The sequence below is a fragment of the Myotis nattereri genome, assembly GCF_964212035.1.
Source record: "Myotis nattereri genome assembly, chromosome: 18".
In the NCBI taxonomy this organism is placed as follows: domain Eukaryota; kingdom Metazoa; phylum Chordata; class Mammalia; order Chiroptera; family Vespertilionidae; genus Myotis; species Myotis nattereri.
Window position 1 is genome coordinate 5,090,216 of NC_138093.1, and position 26,214 is coordinate 5,116,429.

Consider the following 26,214-nt stretch of genomic DNA (forward strand, 5'->3'; position numbering starts at 1 on the left):
GTTTCTTAGCTCATTCTCACTTCACATACTGAGACTATCAGGGAAAAAGTCCCTCAACTTGCTGCCTTCTCTCTGCTATGATAGCTGGAGCTTTATCTTGGAAAAATAAGAAAGGGCAGATGCCTGGCCATTGTGGCTCAGTGGTTTAGCACTGACCTATGACCTGGGGGTCATGGTTCAATTCCCAGTCAAGCGCACATGCCTTGTTGCAGGCTTGATCCCTAGTAAGGGGTATGCAGGAGGCAGCCAGCAGATCAATGATTCTCTCATCTTTAATGTTTTATCTCTCCCTCTTCCTTCCTCTCTGAAATAAAACAATAATGTTTTTTAAAAAAAGGCAGACTAGAAAATTGGAAAGGAGCCTGGGTCTTTGAGGACTCCTTGGAAAAGAGTGGCCTCCACTATTTTATATCAGAAAGAAACTATCCTTTATCCACGGATTATCTTTGCACCTTTGCTGAAAATCAATTGTCCTTCTATGCGTGGGTCTATTTTTGGACTTTACTCTGCTCCATTGATTTATTTATCTTATCTTGATGCCAATTCTTGTCTTTAATCTTGCCTTAATTACTGTAGCTTTAGAAGTCTTCACGCCTGGGAAGGTCAGTCCAGCCCTCTTTACCCCATCTTGGTTGGAAGCAGAGATCAGACTGATGCGCTTAATCCCAGCTCCACCATTTAGTACTTACGTGATTTCATATAAGTCAGTTAATAATGCTTATTAGTCATGCATGTACTTGTCTATTGTTAGAATTAAATATTATAGTGCTTGGATTAAACGTTAATTATTATTAAGACCTAACTAGGGCCCTATTATGGTGTGGTTCAGTGGGTTGGGTGTCGTCCTGTTCACTGAAAGGTTAGCAGTTTGGTTCAGTCGTACAAGCCCAGGTTACGGACTCAATCCCCTGTAGGGGACACGCAGGAGGCAGTCCATCAATGTTCCGTTCTCACATCGATGTTCCTCTTTCCCCTTCTCTCTTCCTCTCTCTTTCAAAACAAAAATCAATAAAAATATATATTTTTAAAAAGAGCCTGAACTACGTACGGAAGATGGCTCTGGGAATAAACGGTATTGGAACTGCGGGGTGGAACTGGGGATGGATAAACTTGCTCTGCTCATTAAGGACCTCCCGCCGTCTTTCCCAGCTCAGAGACATGCTCCCGCCTTTTCATCTTTATTTATTTTTTGAGATATAAGTGACATGCAACACGGCGTAAGTCTGAGGTGCACACCGTGTTGGTTTGACACATTTACATATTACAATGTGATGACTACAGTAGCATTAGCTAAACACCTCCACATCACGCATTTCCATTTCTGTGTGGAGACTGGTTAAGATCTGGCCTCTTCCCTTTGAGGTGTGTAAAGCAGTATCATGGATGAACTCACTGCGTTGGGTCTCAGGACTTAGTCATCTGCCCCTTGTAAGTTCGTACCCCTCAGCAATACCTCCCTGTGCCCCGGCCCAGCCCCCTGCCCTGTCGGCTTCCATAGTGAAGTTTGGCAGCAAATTGCCCTGGACAGCAGGCTGATCACTTCCTACAGGGACAAGAACAATAACCCAGGTGAAAAGGGATAAATAAAACCAGCCAGGAGCCCCACATTGAAAAGGATCATCCCGCTATCTCAACAATTTTCTGCGCAGCTTTGTAACATTTTTATGTAGAAACAAATGTTTTTTAAAAAAGAAAAAGAGAGCATTCTCCGTGTTCCCTTCAAACCCAGGTCACAGCAGCTTTTCGGCTGGCTTGGCCTGGCTTTCTTCAACTCTCTCTTTTCAGGCTTTGCAGTACCTGTCCCTGCCAGTCTCCAGGCCCCCAGTTACAGGTCAGCTCCACGCCCGAAGGGGAGGAGCTACTGGCCAGGTTCTGTTCCCAGCATCAGGGCCCCACATCCCAGGGACCTACAGTGCCTCCTGGGGACCAAAGAGGACCCCATCGCTCCGTCGTGTGCCCTGTGAGTGCCGTGTCCAACACCATGGATGGCGGGCCCAAGAAAGGTTTGGCTTTGATTGGATTCAGTCTTCTCTGCCTTAAAATGGTGAGTTGATCATTCTGACCTTCTTGCAACTATTTTGGGGGAGGCGGGGGGAAGACATTCATTACCTGTCTCTTTTAGGGCCCAGGGGGTGAGGAGGAAGAAATCGAAATACCCTTGAACCATACTAAGATTGTGTATGTTTGTGTATTTGAAATGTGATGCCATTTACTAGGGAAAGAAAACAAAATTATCATTGTATTTTAAGAACAAAGATTTCTGAAAAATCTGTCAGTAGCGACTGACTTAGTTCAATAGGCAGATTCAGGGAGAAAAATGAAATAGTAATGTGACCCATCTCCAGCCTCTAAGCGCTATTTAGGATTGCTTTGTGGTGGATTTGAGTGTGCGGAAATGACTTGTGCAAATGAACACTCCGTCTGGAGCGAAAGATTGCTCACGTCATGTGTAAAATGTGATGAATTTATTACCCCTTTGATTGATGTTTTTACATTTCCCCAAATGGCGTTTTTCTTTATGGTTCTAATTTTCCAAACTTTCCTTTTCAGGTTGCTTCAGCAAAAACAGGTACAGTTTTCTAAAATACAAGCTCCCCCTTCCCATGTTTGATTTGAATTTTCATTGTGCATTCTTGGCTACCCTGAACTGTAAAGGCTCTCCCAGAAAAAAGTATTCAACGTTTTCTGAACATTCACACTGTGAGCGGAGTTGGTAAGACAAATATACGGATCAAACTTAAAAAGTAAGTCCTCCCCCTAGCTAGTTTGGCTCAGTGGATGGAGCATTGGCCTTCAGACTGAAGGGTCCTGGGTTCGATTCCTGTCAAGGGCACATGCCCAGGTTGTGGGCTCAATCCCCAGTAGGGGGTGTGCAGGAAGCAGCTGATCAATGATTATCTCTCATCAATGATGTTTCTATCTCTCTCTCCCTCTCCTTTCCTCTCTGAAATCAATAAAAATATATTTTTAAAAAAGATAAGTCCTCAAAAAAAAAAATACAAAAGAACAAAGATAAGTCCTCTTAAGATGTTCTTATTGAGTACTAAGTGTTATAGAGCAGTGGTTCTCAACCTTCCTAATGCCGCGGCCCTTTAATACAGTTCCTCATGTTGTGGTGACCCCCAATTTCATTGTTACAAATTGAACATAATTAAAGCATAGTGATTAATCACAAAAACAATATGTAATTATATATGTTTTCCGATGGTCTTAGGCGACCCCTGTGAAAGGGTCGTTCGACCCCTAAAGGGGTCTTGACCCACAGGTTGGCGACCCACAGGTTGAGAACCGCTGTTATAGAGTCATGTAGTTATGGGTTTTATCAAACAGAGGTAGCCATCAGTAAAATATTACAAAACCATCATTTCAGTCCAAGAAACAAAATTTCAGTCATAGTGAGGAGTCTAATTTATCTAACTTCTTATTTGTCTTCTGAGGAATTAGAGCAGAAAACTAGAAATGTTTTTTAATTAAAATCTTAAGATTCTCCACTTTTTTCCCCCCACTGTAATAAAAAATATTTTACACTTCTAATATTGCATCCTTAAAATATAGACAATGGTACCTTGGAGCTGGAAAAAGGCTTTTAAAGAGAACCCCACTATTTTATTACTTTTTAGAAAAAAAATAAATGACTGAAGGCACGGATAATTTCCCTAAGGCCTCTCCTAGCTCATACATTCTAGAAACCTAAGTCCCCAGAATGGAAATGTATATTCAGTGGGATTTAGATGATCGGGAGGGATCTTATAACATCGATTATATCACCAGTAAATTCTCACACCAATTCAACATAAGAATAATTTTATCTTATTATTTTAAAAAAATACGTTTTTATTGATTTTTAGAGAACAAGGAAAGGAGAGAGATAGAAAGATAGAAACATAGATGAAAGAGAACCATCGATCAGCCGCCAGACTACAACCCAGGCATATGCCATGATCAGGAATTGATTCGGTGACCCCCCTGGTTTGTGGGTCAACACTCAACCACTGAGCCACACCATCTGGGCAAGAACAATTTTATTATTTTATCTACACCCCAGTAAAGGAAGTATAAATAAGGCAGTTTCAAATTTGATATTAGACATATGGCTGAGCCATAAAATGCATGCATCTACCATAGGTTTTTAAAAATCATTTTATGCTTGATTCTTATTCACTCATTCTTGAATCGATCAGAAAGTTATGAGAAGGACTGAGTAGCCACATACAGAGGGATTGTGTTATAATTGCTTTGAGTGGACAAAATGTAGCGCTGCTATCTCTTGGAGGCCCCAGGACACACTCACGGAGCCCCGGAAGGAGGCACTTTTTAGAGTCCCTCACTATTAGGGGGCCGGCTGAGATCCGATGGTGGCTGGCATCCATTGACTCGCCCTGGCTGTTTCACAGATGGGCGTGTGTTCGGGATTGTGCAGGAGGTTTCCATTCGGATGTGCGTCTTTGGATGCTCCCCGGGCTCTGGTGGCAGCTGTTTGTGATCTGTGTCTGGGCGCCGGGGCCATGCGGGCTCATGTAGACCCTGAGCTGGGAGAATGCAGATGCTGTGCATCCGGGGTCTCGCTTCTGACTCATGGGAATGGCTGACAAACGCTTTCTCTCCCATCAACGTGCCAGTGGGCCAAGCACAGAACCGAGACAGAGGAAAGGGCTGCTGATGTGTGGAACCTGCCCCCCACGCAGGCTGCTCTTCTCCTTAGGGGACAGGACAGAGGTGTTGATCTTTTATTGCTGTGCCTGTTCTGATCCTGCCCTACCACCAAGTGGAAAATGGGCACAACAGGCAACCTGTCTCTCCAAGAGCCTGTGTCGGCCCCAGACTCCCCAGAATCTCGCTTTCCCTGACACCCCTCCCCGGCACTGCCATGCTGACTGGCTTTTCCAAACCAGAACTCACTCACCCTGTTACACACACACACACACGCACACACATGCACACACACGCACACACATGCACACACATGCACACACACAAGCCCTTCCTACCTTGCAAAGTCCCCTTACATACACCCTTTCCCTTCATCTTTATAGCAGTCATGAGATGTGGGTATTTAAATATGTAGGTATTATTAACATTCCACATTCTCCAGAGAGAATACGGAGACTAGAAGAGGTGAAATAACTTGTACATGTTCACAAGCGAAAGTAAATGGCTCAGCCCTGGACGGCGTTCCGAGTGGTTAGAGCGTCGGCCCGAGCACCGAAGGGTCTCACATTCGAGTCCCTGTCAAGGGCATGGACCTGGGCTGTGGTTCACTCCCCATCCCTGATCAGGATGCGTGCAGGAGGCAAGCAGTCAATGTGTCTTTCTCACATCAACGTTTCTCTCTCCCACCCCCTCCCCTTCCTCCCTTCCACTCTCTCTCTCTGAAAACCAATGGAGGAAATATCCTCACGTGCGGATTTAAAGAAAAAGAAAGTAAAAAGCTCCAGCCCAGAGTTCCCAAATCCAAACCTCTGCTGTTCCCACCACCCGGCCCTGAGCTCCGCGGCTGAAACCCGCTTCCTGTAGGACTTCTGGGCAGTTCGCGCCCCCAGCTCAGTTCAGCAAGTTGTGTGGAGGCTTCAGGCCCCTTGACAGGCTAGTTGTTTATATTCCTCTCCACCCTCTCCCCATGACTCTCGGGCCTCCTGTGTCTGAGTGGCTAACTTGGTTGCCATTTTCCCAGGAAGTTATTCCATCCCAGTGAGCAAGACGGGCTGACGTAGAAGATAAACTATGGGGACGAAGGAAACAGAAGGAGCTGAGAGACACCACAAATGCAGAGGAAAGATAGCAGATAACACAGGACCAATAGCTCGGGGAGCAGGAAAGGGATGCGGGTGCGGGAGGGATGAAAGGGTGAGACCCTCTTCGAAATCTCAGAGCTTAGGTGGGGGAGGGGGAGCGGGTGGGAAGAGATCAACCAAAGACCTTGTATGCATATATGCATAACCCATGGGCACAGACTCTAGGATGGTGAGGGCCTGGGCAGGGGGTGGAGGTGGGCTAGAAGAGGTCAATGGGGAAAAAAGGGGGCATATGTAATACTTTCAACAATAAAGATTTAAAAACCCCTGGCTGGTTTGGCTTGGTGGATAGAGCATCAGCTGGTGGACTGAAGGGTCCCAGGTTTGATTCCAGCCAAGGGCACATGCCTGGGTTGTGCACTTGATCCCCAGTAGACAACGTGCAGGAGGCAGCCAATCCATGGTTCTCTCTCATCATTGATGTTTCTATCTCTATCTCCCTTTCCCTTCCTCTCTGAAGTCAATAAAAATATATTTAAAAAAAAGAAAGAAAGAAAGAAAGAAAGAAAGAAAGAAAGAAAGAAAGAAAGAAAGAAAGAGGAAGTCCCTGCTGGGACTTTCTATGCTGCAGGCGAGGCAGGGGTGGGGTGGGGGTAGGGAGTGGGGGGTGGGGGGAAGGAACAGGGACATGGCGCTTCCTGCAGAGGCAGCTTCTGCTGGCAAATGGCTGGGATGGGCAGGCAACTCCCCCTCCCCCCGACCCCTGGGCATAAAGAGCCATCATCATTTTCTACCGATGGCAGAGGGGACAGTCCTGGGTGACGTTCAAGGAATGCCTGGCCCGCGCACAGTGCGGACTTTGTTCATCCTTGCAGCATGGCTGTTTCTGAGACGCTGCCAAGGCCAGCTCTCTGGGCTATTGGTGCAGAAAGAGAGGGTGTCTGTGCCATGCACACGGGGGCTTGGCAGGTGGGGGCTGCCGGGGGAGGGGGTGACACTGGCAAGTCACCCATTGGGTCTGTGTCTACTCTTCCTCCTCTTTGCCCTATAGTTTCGTTCTACCTTTTCATTTGGAGTTTGGCATGTTGTGATTTTACCCAGCAAATATTTGCTCCACGTTACACGGAAAAGGCCAGGTGCCTGTTTCAAACCAGCTATTTTTATTTGACCTTTCCTTCCACTTGGATCAACATCCGGGGCATTTTTGTGCCTGTGGGATTTTTGCAAAAGTAGCAAATCTGATGACCATGCTGTGCCTCCCACCCCGTGTTGAAAGTCTAGGAACGCCTTGTATGAGCTTGTGGCATGAACAGTCATAGCTCCCTGGCAACCCATGGCCAGGCCTAGGGGAGGAGAGACCAGAGCAGCCTGAGGCAGATATTTTAATAGAGAAAGGGTGAACAAAGTTGATTTTTATTTTATATAAAACAATCTGAAAATGGTCCCATTCTAATAATATGAAAGAAATATGATGGCGTGGTTTTACAACAAAACTCAATTCTCCCTGCTTCCTCTATTAGATTACATGCATGAATGGAGACTCAGCCACGGCAAGGTGGAGAGGGAGGTGGACTCTCGCTGCCCTCAGTGGAGAGTAGTCATGGGGCTGGGGGTGGAGATAGTGGCAAAGCAGGCTGGGAAATTACCAGGATGCCAAACTAGAGTAGAATCTTTTGGAATAAAGCCCCTCAAAGACCCTCTCCCTCCTCTCAAGATCTTTCATCATTCCCTACTCTTATTTCACTCTTAAAAATACAGAAGGTGCAAATTATCCCAGAGGCAAGTGGGGGAAAACCTCTTTGAAATCTCATTCCTGAATGGAAGGTTTGAGCTTTCTGGCTCTCTTTTGGAAAGTAGATTTCCCTTTCTTTTTCTCTGTTTCTTCTTTTTTAAAAAAATATTTTTATTGCTTTCAGAGAGGCAGGGAGAGGAAGAGAGAGAGAGAGATAGAAATATTAATGATGAGAGATAATCATTGATCCGTTGCCTCTTGCATGCCTCACACTGAGGATCGAGCCCGAAACCAGGACATGTGCCCTGACCAGGAATTGAACCGTGACCTCCTGGTTCGTAGGTTGACGCTCAACCACTGAGCCACGCGGGCCCGACTGTTTCTTCTTCTTTTTAATCTGGAAAGTCAGGGCCGAGTCTGTGTCTGAAGAATGATGCAAAAATGGTGTAGTTTGCCAAGTAAAATGATGAAGGAAGTCGTTCTTATAGGTGTCCTAGCTAATGGTCAACTTCAAAATCTCTTTCAGCTCCCGAAATACCCACTATTGACCAGGCATACTCAAAAATCAGCAACAGTATCACCGTGGAATGGGCTACCGTGCCAGGCGCCACCAGTTACCTCCTCACGGCCAAAGACGGGGACACCGTCATTGAAACCACGGTGGCCAATTCCCCGGGCACTGTGTCGGGCCTGAAGGCTGCCACCTTGTACCAAATCACCGTCAGCTCCATCAGTGCCGCTGGGAGGAGCCAGGCGTCCCCTCCCACGCAGGCAAAGACAGGTAGCTGGACGCCCAGCCTCCTCCGAGCCACCGCTGGTGACCCGGACCCGTTACACTGACGCTGCAATGGCGCCATGCGGTTCTGTGTTGCGTGAGTGCCTATGATTCAGGGCCCAGAAGTCAAAGCCACCAATGACGTCCTTTGGAAATGTGGTTATCTGTGGAGAAGGTGGCATTTAAACTCCAGATGCTTTGGGAAATAAGCATTCCTGGGCATCTTGAAAAGCATCCCTGCTTGTAAATCTCTGAAAAGGGGATTTCTATTTTTAACCCGCTATCCATCAAGACCGGGCAGAACAAAGGGCCCAGAAGGGCGGCTGCTGCACTTTGCCTTACTCAGAATAAAAGCCTCTGTGGAGTTTGTCATCAGCATAACTTAAATAGATTTGATAAATTTGTGCCCAGGCGTATTTCTGACAGGTTGTCGGGGTAGTAAAATGGAATGAACCACTATTTACCCCACGGACTTATGTGATGATTACAGGGATGTCTTATTTAATTTCTCACCATCCTCCAGCTTAAAGTAATGCCTAATAGTAGAATTTCTCTGTTCCCCATTCCTGGGATGAACTATTTGTAATGAACACACATTTAAATAGCAATTCTTGTGTTTTTATTTAAATGGCAATTCTTTTTTTTTAATAGCAATTCTTCATGAAACTCTGCCTTGAATCTTTTTTTGCAAAGCAAGTCATTATTTCCTAACATGGCTAACCCACCTCAGACTACTTCCTCCTAAATCAGAATTATTCCTCCACCGAACCTCTGTAATGCAAACACACGCGTTTTTGCCTTTGCAGTGCTGGCCGCACCGGTTCTAGAAGTGAGCTCTCCAAGTTCAGACTCTATCCTCGTGCAGTGGGAAGCCGTATATATGGCCACCGGGTTCTCTGTGTCCATCATGCGAGCCAATGGTTTGGGTAGAATATGGAAGGAGAATACCACAAACACCACCTTGACATTCACCAGTTTAGACGCCGGGACGCTGTACACCATCAAGGCCTATGCGTGGAATGCCAATGGGACCCCGGGGGATGACTCCACCTGCAACCAGAGAACAAGTAAGACTTCCCCGCTCACTCGCCTCAAGCTCCTTTGTGGCTAAGGAGAGGGGCTGTGCCTGTGTTGAGTGATGAGCACAGAGCAGCTGGCAGCAGCTATTCGAACGTATGATGTTTATTTATAGTTTCCTGCCTGTCCCCCTGGGCATTTTAAATGCTTACTGCATGAACGAAGAAATGCTCATTTCAGAGCAGATGTAACTAGTTAAGATGACGTCATGGGGTAGGCCCTAATCCAGTATGACTCATGTCCTTATAAAAAGAGGGAAATTTGGACCCAGACATACACATGCAGGGAGAATGCCATATGAACCCCACAGCCACTGTCTACAAGCCAAGGAGAAAGGCCTGGAAGGCAGTCTTATTCTCAGCCCCTGCCAACACCTTCATTTCAGACTTCTAGTGGCCAGGACTGGGAGACAATACATCTCTATTGTTTAAGCCACTTTTTAAAATATATATATATATATATATATATATATATATATATTTATTTTTTATTGATTTCTGAGAGGAAGGAGGGGGAGAGAGATAGAAATATCAATGATGAGAAAGAATCATTGATCGGCTGCCTCCTGCAGGCCCCACACTGGAGATCGAGCCTGAAACCTGGGCATGTGCCCTGACTGGGAATCGAACTGGGACCTCCTGGTTCATAGATCGATGCTCAACCACTGAGCCACGCCGGCTGGCTGTTCAAGCCACTTTGTTACAACAGCCCCAGCAAAGTCAGGCTAAATCTAAAGTCTCTAAAACTTAAAGCACGGGGACATGAACAAAGAGAAAGGCTTTGGGAAACCAGTCCCCCCTAGCACATGGCTCTCCCTGCTCCCCAGCCTGGGGTAGACGCCCCTCCTGCCACTCTCTGGCCCCCCGCCCTCCTATCTGAGACTTGTTAGGCCAAACCTTACTCAGGTTCTTGCGGCTACTGCCGAAATCTGAACTGTTTCTCCAAAATGCAGGTCCCCGGGCTCCCGCCGACATTCAAGTCTCTTTTGACAGCGGGGCTCTGGCCGCGTCGGTTTCCTGGGCCCCCACGGAAGGAGCCTCCAACTACACGGCGCTGGCTCGGAGCGACTCCTCCCAGCTGAGCTGCAGCACGGCCTCCAGCGGCTGCACCATCTCCTCCCTCCGCTGCGGGACCGAGTACCTGATCTCCGTGTCGGCCAGCAACGATGCCGGGTCCAGCAGGTCGGCTTCGGCGGGGACCCTGAAAACCAGTATGTAACCGCCCTGGCCGGTTTGGCTCAGTAGTTAGAGTGTCAGCCCACAGACCAAAGGGTCTCGGTTCAATTCCGGTCAAGGGCATGTACCTGGGTTGCAGGCCCCATCCCGGTCCAGGTTGGGGCATGTGCAGGAGGCAACCAATCAATGTGTCTTTTTCACATCAATGTTTCTCTCTCTTTTCTCTCTCTCTCTTTTTCTCTCTCTCTCTCCCTCTCCTCCCTCCCTGTCTTCCACTCTCTCTAAAAATCAATGGAAAAATATCCTTGGGTGAGGATTAACCAAAAAAACCCCCAAAAAACCGATAGGTAACCAAGAGCGAGGTCACAGTGGGGCTGGCGAGCTAACGTGACGGCCATGCCGACACAGGTGAGTGAACAGGCGAGCCTGGTCCAAAGGAAAGCCTTGAGTTGGACGTGCCGATGCGGTTGAGTAACGTGGACAGCGAAACCAGACACTGGGCATCAGGAGAAGCGCGTCTTTGAAAAGCGGAGGCCGGGCTCCGAGCCCAGATCTTCCCTTGCTTGGTTCCTCTCCCACCTGTCAGGCCGCACGGTTCCTAAGACCCAGGGTGAGTCGAGCTCAGTTCGGACCGTGCAGCACAGATGGTGGCCTCTTCCTGGCATCGCCTTTCACAGACCCAGGCCTGGGGGGTGCTCGTTTTTAAGATAAAGAAGGGCTGTCCGTCGTTCTGGATAGGTGTCTAGCTATCTTCCCATTTCCATTCTTATCCAAGGCGTCAGGCATGCAGATGCAGAGGGTTGCTCCGCTTTGAGAAATGCTACGTGTCTGGTGAGGACCTACAATGTCCCAGGCATTCTAAGTACATCGTTTTATTTAATTCTCAACGAGGCAGGTTCTGTTATCTCCTTTTTAGATAAGAAAATGGAAGCTCGGAGACGTTAAATAATTTTTCCAAGGGCTCAGTGATGGAACATCAGTTTGCCTGATTTGACTTCTCTAAGCCAAAGGAAATGTACTAACTCCAAGAAAGTCCACTTTACCCCAAATTCAGAATTATGTCATTCTAAATGTAAAAGGGTTTTTTTGGAGGGGGGAGAGGGTAAGAGATCAACCAAAGGACTTGTATGCATGCATATAAGCATAACCAATGGATACAGACATGGGGGGGCGGGGTATGGGCATGTGCTGGGGGTGAGAGTGGCCAGGGAGAGGTCAATAGGGGAAAAAGAGACATATGTACTACTATATGTAATACTTTAAACAATAAAATAATTAAAATAAAAAAAGGTTTTTGAGCAGGGAGGAAAAGAGCCGCCACAGAGCCGGCACACCCTTCAGATCATAAATAAAATAATAATTAAATTATGTTAAATGAAATCATAACTATGTTAAAGTCGCTGATCTTAAGTTGGTGACTTGGCTTCTCTTTGAACAACTCCAATTCAATGTGGATGGCACATTGGAAATGATTAGCAGACGCTGGGAGAGGGAGAGACCGGAAATACACTTTCACTTTCTTTTGCCCAAAATGACTAAGGCCAAGGGAAAGGGAGAGGCCCCAGCTGTATGTCCTCTAGGCCTTGGAGAAAACACAGAGTTGTTCCTTTGGCCACATACATGCGAATCTACAGGAAAGGTGATCTGGCAGACGTATCAAGGGGATGGGCACTGTTCAGAAAGGAACGCCCACAAATGCCACCAGGAACCACTGGCTGAGTCTACAGTATCAGCCGGCACGCAGGGGGCATTGTTGTAAACAAACAAGTTAAGGGCAAGATTCTCGCCAAGAGAATAAAGGTATGTATTGAGCATATTAAACACGCGAAGAGCCGAGATAGCTTCCTGAAAGGTGTACAGGAAAATGATCAGAAAAAGAAGGAAGCCAAAGGGAAAGGCTCCTCCTGCCAGAGAAACTCTATGGGAACCAATGGAAAGGGGCCTGAGCTGCTGGAACCCCTCCCTGTGAATTCATGGCATGATGAGTGGAAAATAATCATCATCATAAGAGACCTCTGTCCTGATAAAAATGTTTCTCTTAATTAAGTAGAAGTGTGGTGTCCCCTCCCCCCAAAATATTTAAATAAAATTTTGTGTCCTAAAAAAGAAAAAAGAAAGAAATACACTTTACAAAGCCCTGCAGTTCTGAGTTAGTCATTTAATGCCCGTGAGAACCAGCCAGTGTTTTCCATCCTGGCTGCACGGTAACAGCATCCGGAGAGCTTTTATAAAGTCCAGAACCCAGGCTCCACTGAAGACCAGTGAAGTGGAGTTGCTGGGAATGGAGACTGGATCTGAGTAGTTTGTAAAAGCTCCCCAGTCAGTTCTAACATGCTCCAGGGTAAAGTGCCATTGACACAGCCCCCCACACTCATCAGTCCAGGAGGCACTACTGTAGTTTGTATGCAACACTACATGATCATGGAACAGCCTTGACTTACTAATAAGAGAACTATATTTAGAAAGTTCCACGTGTTTCCTGAGGCTGAGAATTGTGTAGTATATTTTGGGAAGATTTCTATTAGAGATGACTAAAGTTTTAAAAGCTTAGCCCAGCCAGCCAATGCCGCTCAGTGGTTGAGCATCGACCCATAAACCAAGAAGTCACGGTTTGATTCCTGGTCAGGGCACATGCCCAGGGTTTCGGGCTCAATCCCCGGTAGAGGGCATGCAGCAGGCAGCTGATCAATGATTCTCTCTCATCATTGATGTTTCTCTCTCTCTCTCCCTCTCTCATCCTCTCTCTGAAATCAATTAAAAGTATTTTTAAAAAACAAAATTTTGAAAGCTTAGAGCTTGAAAGAATGAACTTCAGTTGAATTCATTCCTTCAGAGGACTTCATTCTGTGCTGATCCTGGCATTGCCTTAACGCAGAAACAACATTGAACAATCCGTGACTGTTTCCAACACAGTACGGGGCGAGATAAATTTCAGGGCATGTGAGAATGTCTGGTTGGCTTGCACATGCTGTTTGATGTATTCCTTGTTCACAGCATCTGGTATCTGGGACAATTGCAAAGACACAAAGTAAACCTCTCCCAACTGTTTATTGTTCATCATTTCCTAGTTGCTTGTGCACCTGGAAGAGTGACGATCCAAGAAGACCCCCCTGGCCACCTGTCTGTGTCTTGGTCCAACGTGGACCTGGGTGATTACTACGTGGCCTTTGTGAAGAGTGATGACGGCTTGGAAGTTCACTGCAACACATCCCTCCCCCGGTGCGACTTCCCATCTGAATGTGGCTTCACTTACTTCATCAGCGTCTTTGCCTATAACAAGGCGGGGCAGAGCCCTTTGGGCGATGTGTTCAATTACACCACAGGTAAGTCGCACCTGAGGCTGGTAAAGGGGGATCCGAGTCCAGTACACGGGGTAGTAAAATGGATCACCGGTTACATAGCCCCCCTGGGGGCTACTCTAGGGCCAAGAAGGCAAAGTGGATCTCTCCTTTCACATTCTTTCCAGGCTAGGAAGTTTTGGCTCCCTGGACCAAAGCTTAACCAGAATGCAAGGGTTTGGAGTGAAAAGAGGGGAAAGAATATAGTTGTCCAACCCTGCTCTGAAAAATGGACCCCTCCGCCCAGGTGTTCAGCTCTTGTGCTAGGTGTCCAAGGGGATGCAACCCTAATGTCTCAGGAATTCCTTCCTTCCCCCGAAACCAGGAAGCAGATGCAAAGATGGTGTGGAGGGCTTTGCAGAGGGACGCCTGGGTTCAGGCCCTAAGTTGAGCACCAACTTATTTGTAAACTGGGGACAATGATGTCTACCTTGCTGGTTCCTCTGTATCCCCCACTTCCAAATGGGAAGATGAATATGAAAAGGTCTTTGCATGTGACAAGGCACAATGCAAGCATTTTTATTAGCATCGTTATTACTGTCGCTAATTAACCTCCTCCACTAGGCTTGGGTCTCCTATGGAACAGGGATGATGTTCTATTTATCTCTTCATCCTCAATGCTTGTCATAGTGTGATTGGCTCGATATGGGAGATGCTCAATTTTTGAAGGATGAATGGAGTGAGTGACTTAAAACCAGTCAACTATATTTGCAGATAAGAATACTACAATATCATTATGTAGAAAGCAATGCTAGCTGGATTGTAGTACATGTTACCAGGGTGAGGGGATCAAGTCATCGCTGCCTTGGAATTTGGAGAAAGAGGCCTCCAGAGTGTGGGAGCGTCTTCCAGAGGGAGTGACCTTGAACTGGATCTTTAAGGACAGGTGGCAGGCGGGAGGGGCAAGAGCATTCCAGAGACACTCCAAGCTGAGTTAGACACGGGTCAGAATTTGTCCGTGAGTTAGTGTAGGGTCTCTTCTAAAACCTGCTCATCGGGTGCTGCCGCCTGCCCTCCTCCGCCCCCAGCTTTATCTGTTTCAGAGCCTGGAGAGGCCTATAGGATGGAGCAGCTGGACAGAGACTGGCTTGTCAGACAGAAGAGGGGAATGGCATTCCAGCAGAGGGTCGGCGGTCTTGGAGGCACAGGGAAATGAGAGCCCGTGTGTGGTGGGGCATCAAGGAGCCTGGGAGGCAGGGGGCCCAGGGAGGTGCAGCTGAACAGCAGACTGGGTACAGCTCCTAATGAACTTGAATGTCAGGCTTAGAGGGTTCATCCTCCATGTAGCAGGTCTTAGGCCCCATTCGGAGCTGGAAGGTCTAGGAGGGTCTTGCAATAATTGAGGGCAGTGACAGGGTCCTGCACGGGGAGGTCAGGGTCCTGCACGGGGAGGTCTGCGCCTGTGCTGACCTCCACCCCCTCTCCGTGTCTGCTCCCAGCTCCCTGTTGTCCTAGCGACATTAACCCCGTGTTGGTGTCCAGCGACCGAGTGGAGATGGTCTGGTCGCCCGTCCGGGGTGCCGAACTTTATGAAACCAGGGCTGCTGATGGGTTCAACGTGGTGGAGTGCAACGACACAGCCCCCGCGTGTACCCTCTCTGCCCTGGAGTGCGACACCAAGTACAACATCACAGTGTATTCCTTCAGCGAAGCCCGGGGCAGCAATACCTCCTGTACTTCCCGATTCATCACCACGGGTAAGATCCGCTAAGCTTCCACTCCCTGACCCCACCCGCCCCAGCTGTGTGCCCCAGGGTGGGCCTGCAGCAAGAACCACAGGCATGCAAACTCCCACTCCCGCCCCCGCTCCTGTGGGACCATTGGGGCTCGTCTTACTCAGGGGAGGCTGAGAGAGGGTGGAAGAGGGGAATTGGGGGGAAAGAAAACGAAAGAGGAGACCCTGGGGATGGTGGAAGGTTTTGCCTGTCAGCCATTCACTTCCCCTACCTTTGGGGGTCCTGCCTGTATTCCCACCATGAAGGTTCAGACCACACATTTTTGTCTCAATTACTTTTTTTAAACTAGGCTTTTATCGATTACAGAGAGGAAGTGAGAGGGAGAGAGAGATAGAAACATCACCGATCAGCTGCCTCCTGCACGCCCTCTGCTGGGGATCAAGCCCACAACCTGAGCATGACTGGGAATCGAACCCTGACCTCCTGGCTCATGTGTCAACGCTCAACCACTGAGCCACACCAGCCAAGCTCAATTACTTTTGCTTTTGGAGTCCAAAATGTAGCATTTCCCAGTTAGTCGGATGCTCTAGGAACCCCAAACCATCTGTCCATGGCGCCAGGGTTTCCACACAAAGAATATGAATGTGGCCTGCACGAGGGGGGGGGCGGGGAGGGGGGCTGGAAGGGACACTGATCTCACTGTGGGGAGAAAGTCAGTTTTAGAGCAAATGGCACAGGGGAGGGGAAGTTTTTGACTCTCACTGTTTCAGTGAATAACCTGAACCGTCTCAGCTCCTTGCAGTCCCGAAATACAAAGCATTTCGAAGGACACCTTCTCCGCGATCCACGTGCACTGGAGATCCCGGAACCAGGGCGCCACCTACACCGTGACGGCGCGGGGAGAGGAGGCGCTGTATCGGTGCAGCAGCTCGGGCCAGGCCTGTGCCCTGGGCGGCCTGCCCTGCGGCTCCCTGTTCTCCGTCACCGCGGTGGCCGAGACGCAGGCGGGACGGAGCCTGCCCAGCTACAGTGTCCCCCTGGAGACAGGTACGTGGCCACCACCAGCCTGCACCCGGCATCCGGTGGGGTCCTGAGGAACTGTTTGAAGACAGGAACTATTTCACTTGATCTACCCAACTTGGGATAGAGACACATGAAACTCAGAGGCCTTTCCAAGAGCCCCAGTCTTGCCCTGGCTGGGTAGCTCAGTTGGTTGGAGCGTCATCCCAATATGCCAAGGTTGTGGGTTCAATCCCCCGTCAGGGCCCAGACAGGAATCAATCAGTGAATGCATAGATAAGTGGGTTAACAAGCTCATGTCTCTCTCTCTCTCTCTCTCTCTCTCTCTCTCTCTCTCTCTTTCTAATTAATTAAAAAAGCCCCAATCTTATAAAGCTTTCACCATTTGAACACAGGCTCTATAAAAGCACCAGAGACTCTAATACACTCCTGCATTGACATCAAAGGGGGATACGTTGACTACAAGAACATTTATTTGAAGTCCTATTCCCCCGTGACACAATCTACCAAAACAACTAACACGTGACCAAGTGAGCTGGGTTATTTACCTCTTTGGCTCAGCCCTTTTGAGTCTTTGTCTAAAGAATGCTTTCTGAGATTGTGTTTCCTAACATGGTAAAGGTGGGGAATGGCTTCCTTGAGTGGTTGTGAATATTAATTAATTCTGCAAAGCTCTCCGCATGGTACCTGCTGCACAGTACTAGTAAGAGCTGGATGAGAGGAAGCTGTTATTGCTTGTTGGTGTTGTGTGTGAGCAAAATTTAGCAAGTTACTTAAAGCCTTGGACATTATTTTCTCTTATATACAACGACCGATGGCACTTTGGATTATAAAAAGTTGAAACGTAAAAAGCTGTGGAATAGAGACATTGCCAAGTACACAGGGACGATTCCAGACATTTCTATATTCTATATAATGGGTCCCTAAAAAATTGAGGCTTGGCTGTGGTATTCTTAGGTTGTTAGGAATATTTCAAGCTTTTATATCCGTTATAGCCTATGAAATGCATGATAAATGAAAAATACATTTAATTACAAATGCTCTGAAATGTTATATTGGGAGGAGGGGTGTAGGCAGCTGCTGCTGTGAAATTTGCAACTGGAATTGTTAAAGCTGGGAGACAACGAAGCGTTTTCTTATTCTGAAAAAAAAAATGGGGGGCACCTCGTCTTACCCACAGCCAGTGAATGCATCGTGTTCTTGGGGAAAGCACCCACTATATATATTGGGTTGATGTTAAATGATGCGTCAGAGGACATGAGATTTTGCTTGACAAAAGGAAATCTTCATGACATTGAAGGTTTGAGGAATGTCGGCTATTGAACAAAACACAGGCCGAACACCATTCTTGGTCATTTTTCACAAATAATGACCGTTCTATTCTCTTTTTCCTCATGTAAGTGCCCTGCTGTCCAGCCGGCCTGACGGTGACTCAGGTCACCCAATCAGTGGTCAACGTGAGCTGGACCGTTGGGACCGGGGCCCTCACCTACGTGACCGTCCTGGCGTCCCACACTGGGCAGTCTCAGTGTCGCACCCATCAAAACCACTGCCTCCTGGGATGCGTCACATGTGGCGTCAATTACACGGTGGCCTTAAAAGCAATCAGCGCCACCGGGCTGACTGCAGACTGCGCCTACCCACGCTACGCGTCTAGTAAGTGGATCCTCAACCCAGCTCTACTGCACCCATAAGGGCCTTGGCTGTCCATCTTAAGTCCAGGCGTAAGGCCTTCCTTCTCACATAGAAAGATGCCGTTTCTCCTGGGAAAGAGCTCCATGACCAGCTAATGGTATCTGCCGCAGGGCCTGGGACAGGAGAGTTGAAATACAATTTTGCCAGCCCAGGGGTTGGAGAACAAGTCTGCAGCCAGGAGTCTAATGACATGGCTTCGTATAAGCTGTGCTGCCTTATCTTCCCTGGTTCTGTTTCCGCATTGGGAAGAGGAATGGGAATAATCAGAACAAGAAAGCATATGTAACGGGCTACAAATACGTCAGGTGGTTTATACCGTCTTCTGGCCCGTTACTTTTCCTTAGATTTGCTGCCTAAGTTCTCACCCTGATATCTACTTCTGGGAATATGGCCCTTTGCTTAGCGTCACACTCCTACCCCCAAAAACATTTTTTAAAGAATAAATCCAGCCCAGCCAGTGTGGCTCAGTGGTTAAGCATCAGCCTATGAACCAAGAAGTCACCGTTTGATTCCCCGTCAGGGCATATGCCTGGGTTGCAGACTTGATCCCCAGTGGGGGGGCGTGCAGGAGGCAGCTGATCAATGATTCTCTCACATCATTGATGTTTCTATCTCTCTCTCCCTCTCCCATCCTCTGAAATCAATAAAAATATTTTTTTTTAAAAGAAGAAGAAATCCAACGAGCCTGATTATCTATAACTGAATTTTTCTTATTATTATACAACAACATCTTTATTTCAGTTACCGAGGAATCCACCCTTTGGTGCCCTGCTTGACACCCGATGTGTGATCCACTCAAGGCATTTGGAAAAGAGAAAAAAAAGTGCCTCGTTGGCTAGCCCGGGTGAAGCGTGACCCGCAGAGCTGGTCGCAGAGCTGGTGGCCTGCCTGTGGTGTGAGCGGCTGCTCCCCTGGCATCGCTGCGTTCAGCACAATAGGTCTTTTCAGTGAGAGCGGACGGCAGCCAATGATATTGAAATCCAACCCCACGAAAAGCATCTGAAACTGGGGCAGGAGGAAGGCTCTTGACGAGGAGTCTGTGCCTTTGCCTCATAACTTTTGACTCATCTACACCACGTATTGGCCAGCGGTGACTTTTGGACTCACCATCGCTCCCTCTTAAAAATCCACGCCCCTGGTGATGGAAAAAAGAAAAGAAAAAAAACACACACACACATGGATTTCTCCCCTTTTCTTTTTTACCGTTTAGTGCATTTACTTAACGTGTTTTTACACATAGATTTCTAACCACGTGGCCCACCGTGGGAAGAACTGAACACCACTTCAAACCTCGCTCTCAGCCATACCCCTTAGCACAAGTTACTGGTGTTTCCCCAGAGCAGTGACGGCCATGTCTGTGCGGCGGGGGAATAAGCGATCTGTGTGTGTTCTTTGTTGTCCTTCAGGTGCCTGCTGCCCGCTGGGCGTGAAGCTGTACAGGCTGGGCCCTCACGGCATCCGGGTGGACTGGCGAGCCGCCAGGGGCTCCGCCACCTACAGCGCCGACCTCTACGGCTCCAAAGGCATTTTCACCTGCTCCCCAAGCTCCGGCCTCAGTTTCTGTGACGTCACGGAGATACCCTGCGGGGACGTGTACACCGTGATGGTCTCACCGGTGGCTGAGACAGGACTGAAGCTCACCTTCTGTCCAAAAAAAATATACTCAGGTAGAGCAAGTGATGAGTCTACTTAAAACGAACCCGCCACACAATCTGTGAATGAAGACTCAGGGCCACTCACTCTTACCTGTGGGAAAGAAGGTCAAAGAGGGGACGATGCCCTGGACGGTGTGGCTCAGTTGGTTGAGCATCGACCCATGAACCAGGAGGTCACGGTTCGATTCCCTGGGTCAGGAGGCCTACCCGGGTTGCGGGCTCGATTCCCAGTGTGGGGCATGCAGGAGGCAGCTGATTGATGTTTCTGTCTCTCTCTCTCTCTCTCTCTTCCTTCCTCTCTCTGTAAAATACATTTAAAAACATAATTAAAAAGAGGGTGTGACATTTCCACGTCCTGCAGGCAGATTCTGGCACCTGGGGACCCCCAGCTTCTTGGGAATTGTGATGTCTCATTATTATTTGATCTGGAGACAATCCATCTCCCCTCCTCCTCTCTCCTTCAGGAAAAGGACCGGATGTTCGCTGCTTAAATAGTAGAGGCGATTTTTAAATGAGTTTCTGCTTTCAGATTTTTAACACAGTCTTAAGAGGGCACAATAGACACCCTGGAACATTGGACATGAAGACACTTTAACTTTTACTTGTACAGATTCAGTCTGGTGACTGAGGAAGAGTTGGGGGATCCGGAAAAGAAAAACAAAACGAATTCATAAATCCTAAGCTGGGCTTGGCAGGATGTGATCACAATCAGAACAGTCAGCAAGTGCCATCTCACAGTTCCCTGCCCTGTGTTCCAGCCCCTCCCTCCCGCTACTGTGCCCAGGCGCACTCATATATCTTTCATAAACTTCTAAATAAAAGAAAAGAGATGAGGCAGCCTTCGAACACAGGAAGAGGAGTCAATATTGGCTCAGAGATCTTCGCTGAGAAGCGGAATCTGAAAGGTCCAATTCCGTGGAGGTGACAAGAAGGTTCAGGAGGGCTCCCGGGATGGAGCCCGGCCAGCCCCTCTGCGGGGGTGTCCCCCTGTCCTTGGCTGTCATGCTCCGATTCCCCATTTTTTCATTATCTTGTCCACAGGACGTGCTGGCCCAAAGCACGTCCCTCCGGGAAGTGACAGGATTAGTTTGCTGGGGTGGGGATGCGCTCTGAGGAAACAGAGCTTCCAGCTCATAACAGGATTTCATGATCTCTGCATAGTGTTTTACAGTCTGTCAAGCGTTTTATTTTTTTGTTAATCCTCACCGGAGGATATTTTTCCATTAATTTTTGGGAGCGTGGAAGGGTAAGGGAGAGACAGAGAGAACCAGGGATGTGAGAAGACACATCGATGGCTGCCTCCTAGACATGCCCCGACCGGCAACTGAGGTACGTGCCCTTGACCAGAACTGAAACCGGGACCTTCAGTCCTCTGGCTGACGCTCTCTCCACTGAACCCAACTGGCTAGGGCTCTACCACGTGTTTTAAAATGTATCGAGTGTTTTCACATTCAATATCTCACTGAATGCTCTTTCCCTGGTAAAAACCATGCCTGGGGGACATTTCTTGGTGGTGTTTTTAGAGATTTTTGTGTTGTTTTTTTTCCTTCTTCAGTGAGGATGATGCGTTACTCTGATAATTAGGACCATATTATACATGATAATAATGACTAATAGTTATTGACTATGTGTTGCAACTACTACAAGGGATTAGATGTATTAATTGATTTTTATAATAACCCTATGAAGTTGGCATTCTTCTTACCCCTTATAGGTAAACTGAGGCACAGAGTAGTGAAGTGACTTGCCCGAGGTCAGATTGCTAGTAGTTATCTCCTTCTCCCGTCACCCAAATTGGTTCTCATTTGTTCTTTTTAAAAAATATATATTTTTATTGATTTCAGAGAGGAAGGGAGAGGGAGAGAGAGATAGAAACATCAATGATAAGAATCATTGATCAGCTGCCTCCTATACGCCCCCCTCCCCCGCCCCACTGGGGATCTAGCCCACAACCCAGGCATGTGCCTAGACTGGGAATTGAACTGTGACCTCCTGGTTCACAGGTTGATGTTCAACCACTGAGCCACGCCCACTGGGCTCTCATTCATTCTTTGGTTTACTTTCCCTTTATTCTTTCTTAAGTTGTATCACCTTAAACATATCAAAAAGTATATTTGAAATGCCGTGTTTTTATTTATTGCAGTCACCTGCTCTGGAAGTACACTTGGAATGGGTAAGTCATTTTTCTCGTGGATGAAATGGAAGGGGACTTTCTTGTTGCATTTTAGGGCGACAATGAAGTCAGGATCAAAGCTGACTCTTCAATTAATCAGGGAGACAAATGCTAGGGTGCCTGCTTCCGGTTTGCGTGATGGATATGCCCGGGGAGGGAAAGGGGTGCTGAGAGGGAGACTGGGGTAAGATAACGCTCACTGCCTCCTTGGATGTGCTCTGGGCTGACCCCGTCGAGGCTATTCTGGGCGCCCCATGGAGGCCACCATTGGGCCAAGCCACGGAGATGACCACACCGACCATGTGTGCCAACCCAGTCAGGGGCATGTGCTGCTTCAGGAGAAATGCTTGCCATGCTCTTTTAGGGGCGGCTTGGTTTGGGGCCTTGGGACCCCTGTCCCCAAGGAGTAATATAAACCCAGACCGCAGACAGGACTTGCGTGCATGTACACACATGCCTAGTTGGTCATGGCTGACTTCAAAGCATGTGAGTGGCAATGAGGCCTTCCCACCAGCAAGCCCCACCTGCCTGCCCCTGGTCTGGGCCAGCTTCCCATCCAACACTTGTCCACGGGCAGGGATCAGGGCTGAGTCTCTCCCCATCACCTGTTCTCTTCTTCTGCTCCCAGCCCAGTGCTCCTCTGAGCTCAGCAGGACACCCGTGGGTCTGAAACAAGCCCAATCCCGATGAATGTTTAAAGGGTTTCTGTTTCCAGTGGCTGCAAGGAAACAGGCCTAACTTATTAAAAACCAACTGTGAAAAACTTCTGAATTATTAAAAAACGACTTTTAAAGAACTCCCATGGTACGAATGACCTAGTCTTCAGGGAAATGTATAGGGGCCTAGGTCTGCATTCTTGGAAACTATTTCCATTATTACACTTTGTTTTGTTGTTGTTGTTGTTGTTAATCCTCACTTGAGGATTTTTCCATTGTTTTTTTAAAGAAAGTGGGAGGGAGGGAAGCGGGGAGAGAGAGACAGAGAGAAAGCGAGAGACAGACACACACACACACACACATCAATGTGAGAGAGAAACATCGATCGGTTGCCTCCCATACATGCCCCTGACCGGTAATGGAACTCCCAAACTAGGTCTGTGTCCTGACCTGGAATCGAAACTGCAGCCTTTTGGTGTATGGGATGATGCTCCAATCAACTGAGCCACCAGGCCAGGGCTCAACAGCATAAATATATCTTTTTAAAAAGACAGAGCTGGGTTCAAATCCTGCCCCTATCACTTGCCCTTAGGCAAGTTGCTTCAGTGCTATCTCAGCCTAGGTTTCCTCATCTGAAAACTAGAATAAATCATCACCGTATAAGATATTGTGAGGATGAAATGAGATTGTAAATAGTTGGACCTAAGACCCATAGCAAGTACTGAATAAATGGTAGTTACGATTAACTCAGGGTCAGCTTAAGCTCCTGTCACACTCTGTTATGTGTCATTTAACGTGCGACTTCTAAGGTATTTGCATTTTAACTGTGGTCCGCATGATACTTTTGTCGGTTCTCCAACCGTGGTCCCAGGGCCAACAGCATGAGCAGCATCTGGGACCTTCTTAGAGGTGCGGTTTCCAGGTTCCACCACAGACCTACTGAACCGGAATTTCTGAGAGTGGGGCCCAGCAAGCTCTGTGTTAAGGAGCCTGCCGAGTGACTCTAAGGCGCGCTCAGGTTTGAGAACCAAGGTCTAATTCAAGGAGGCTGCTCTGATGCTGGAAATGTGATGCGGGTTGGAGGGAGAGGCAGACCATCCATCGAGGAGACAGGCTTTAACCCGAGGCAGACTGCGGCGCCGTGCCTGCCATCACTGTGTGCCTCTGTCGTCTTCAGCGCCCTGCTGTTTCAGTGTGTCCTACACATTCCAGGGAACTCGGGGGGGGGGGGGGGGGGGCTTTCCTCTTCACAATTCCCTGGGCAACTGGTTTACGTGTTCTCTACACAATGTTCTCCCTGAGCCATTGAAACTGTGGAGCTCCCTGAGCACAGAGCAGGTGGCCTGGAGTGGAGAGGAAGGTCCTTCCCTCTGGGTTTGCAGTCTGAGCTCAGAGACGCTCTTCTCTGGGAGCGTGCATTTCAGGAAGCAGGACCCAGACCCCCTGTTAGTTACACTCTGCTAGCCTCTGGTCGGTTTCTTCTTTTCCCTTTGAACAGTTCAGACTCTTAATTGCCGGTTCCTCCTCCCTGTGAAATAGCATTTCAGATCAAAACACTAATCTAACTCTCAGAGACGTCTGAGGGCTTTTTAATGTAAGCAGATGTCTGCCTGTGTCATGCACCGTGTGGCTTCTCCCCTCCCTGTCGCTCTCAGTGATTTACAGAGGGAAGAGAAATGCGGAGTGACCCAGCGAGGCGCAATGACAGCGGAGCCTTGACCTAGTGAGTAATTGGAATCGACACGGTGTGATTCAAAGGCAAAGTGTTTTGTCTTTGTCTTTCAAAGTTCTCCCCTCTTCTGTTTTGCAGGGTTGTCTCAAACGTTAGTGTGACTAGAGATGGACAAGCTCCATTAGCCTACACAATGCATCTAGCACAGGACTAGCTCTTTAGAAGAACAACTCTGACTCCGGAAGGCGAGGTCAGGATCCCGGCCGGTGTGGCTCAGTGGTTGAGCGTCAACCTACGAACCAGGAGGCCACGGTTCCATTCCCTGTCAGGGCACATGCCCGGCTGCAGGCTCGATCCCCAGTAGCGGGCGTACAGAGGTGGCTGATCAATGATTCTCATCATTGATGTTTCTCTCTCTCTCTCCCTTCCTCTTTGAAATCAATATATTAAAAAAAGAAAAGAAAAGAAAAGATGTGCTGCGGAGAGGACCAGGGAGAGATATAGACCCAGCAAGTCCTCCGGAAGGCTGCCAGCGTGAGCCGTGCCCTGGGCAAGCCCTGGACACATGAAAGGTCGGCTTAGGAGATTCTTTCTGAGATTTCACATCAGACACGCCACAGCCGCAGCCTATCTGTTCCATCGACACCAGCCCTGGCCACGTAGCCCTTTAACCATTCAAGGGCTGGAAAGGTTCACTCCCAGAGAAGGCGACATCAGGCCACATACAGAGACTCCGCTCATCCCTAAGCAAACCACCCGGACTTCGGGACTTCGGGCGGCAGCACTGCCAGGCCCACCTGTCCTGCGAGCGGCTTGCAGGGCGGGCCAAGCCACAGCGTCGGGCCGTGGGACCTCTGCTGGAGCGCCTGGGAGAGCGGAGTTGTTGGCCAGTTGCTGGAAGGATCGCAGCCATGCGTGTGAGTGTGCAAACACTTCGGATGGAGAGACAGCTGGGGCAGGGCCTCAAACTGTGGCAGACTGACATATGTGTACCTTTTGGGGGAAGGACCATCAATCTTGTTGGCTGTATCCCCCTCTCACACTGTAACCGTTTTTTCCATCTCTGGAGAGGAAAGGCAATGATTATATGTAATATAAAGCTGTTGTACCTGGAATAATGTGTGTTCTTTGAATGCTAGTAGCTGTCATATAAAATAGTACTATAGTAACACACACACAACTAAAGTGGCCACACAGAGAAAGAGGGCTGGGCTTAGTTCACGTCTGTTCCAGTGACTGAACGGGACTGGGACAGGTGCGTCCACATCACTTGGGGAACTCATTAGTTAACACACATTCCCGGGTGCCACCCCTGGTGCCTCTAACTCAGTAGATCTGGGACTAGGCCTGAGAATCTGTATTCGTGACAAACTCACCAAGTGATTCTGACATGTGGCCAGGTTTGGGGATCTTAAAAGGCTTGCCTTCGCCAGCACTTCCTTGAAGCAAATTTCAGTGGTGGGAGACTGAGAAGTGTTCAAAAATAACTGATGCTTAGCATAAAGTGACTCCACTTTGGGCGGTTTGTGTTGTTTTTAACAATGCCATATGCTGGGCTTGAATCCGTATTATGGCTGATTCTATATTTCATTTCCCTTTTCTCTCCTCAAGAGCAAAAACTGCAGGTTATCTGACAGACTGCTCTATTTGTAACTTTCTGTTTAACTGGAGCCTGGTGTTTTTCCCACTCCACCACTGGCTGTGCATCCCCACTAAGTGACTTAACTTCAGTAAGCCTCAGTTTCCTTGGTAAGGGATGCTTTGAAGGTCAATGAGCTAATCTACTTACCACGGGTGCCTGGCATATAGTAAGCCCTCAGTAAACATTAACTATCCTT

General features: G+C 48.2%; 1 protein-coding gene across 1 annotated transcript; it reads left to right on the forward strand.

Annotated features, from left to right (window-relative positions):
* Window positions 1–1,981: 1,981 nt before the first annotated feature.
* On the forward strand, window positions 1,982–25,489 carry FNDC7 (fibronectin type III domain containing 7; the record flags this gene model as incomplete). Its single annotated transcript, XM_081112022.1, has 13 exons — window positions 1,982–2,044; window positions 2,551–2,569; window positions 7,991–8,245; window positions 9,046–9,306; window positions 10,269–10,526; window positions 13,560–13,814; window positions 15,269–15,526; window positions 16,298–16,552; window positions 17,927–18,181; window positions 19,627–19,887; window positions 22,019–22,048; window positions 24,360–24,427; window positions 24,515–25,489. 12 exons carry the CDS (start codon window positions 1,982–1,984, stop codon window positions 24,389–24,391), a joined length of 2,202 nt encoding a protein of 733 aa, XP_080968148.1. The 3' UTR covers window positions 24,392–24,427; window positions 24,515–25,489.
* Between the last annotated feature and the right edge of the window lie 725 nt (window positions 25,490–26,214).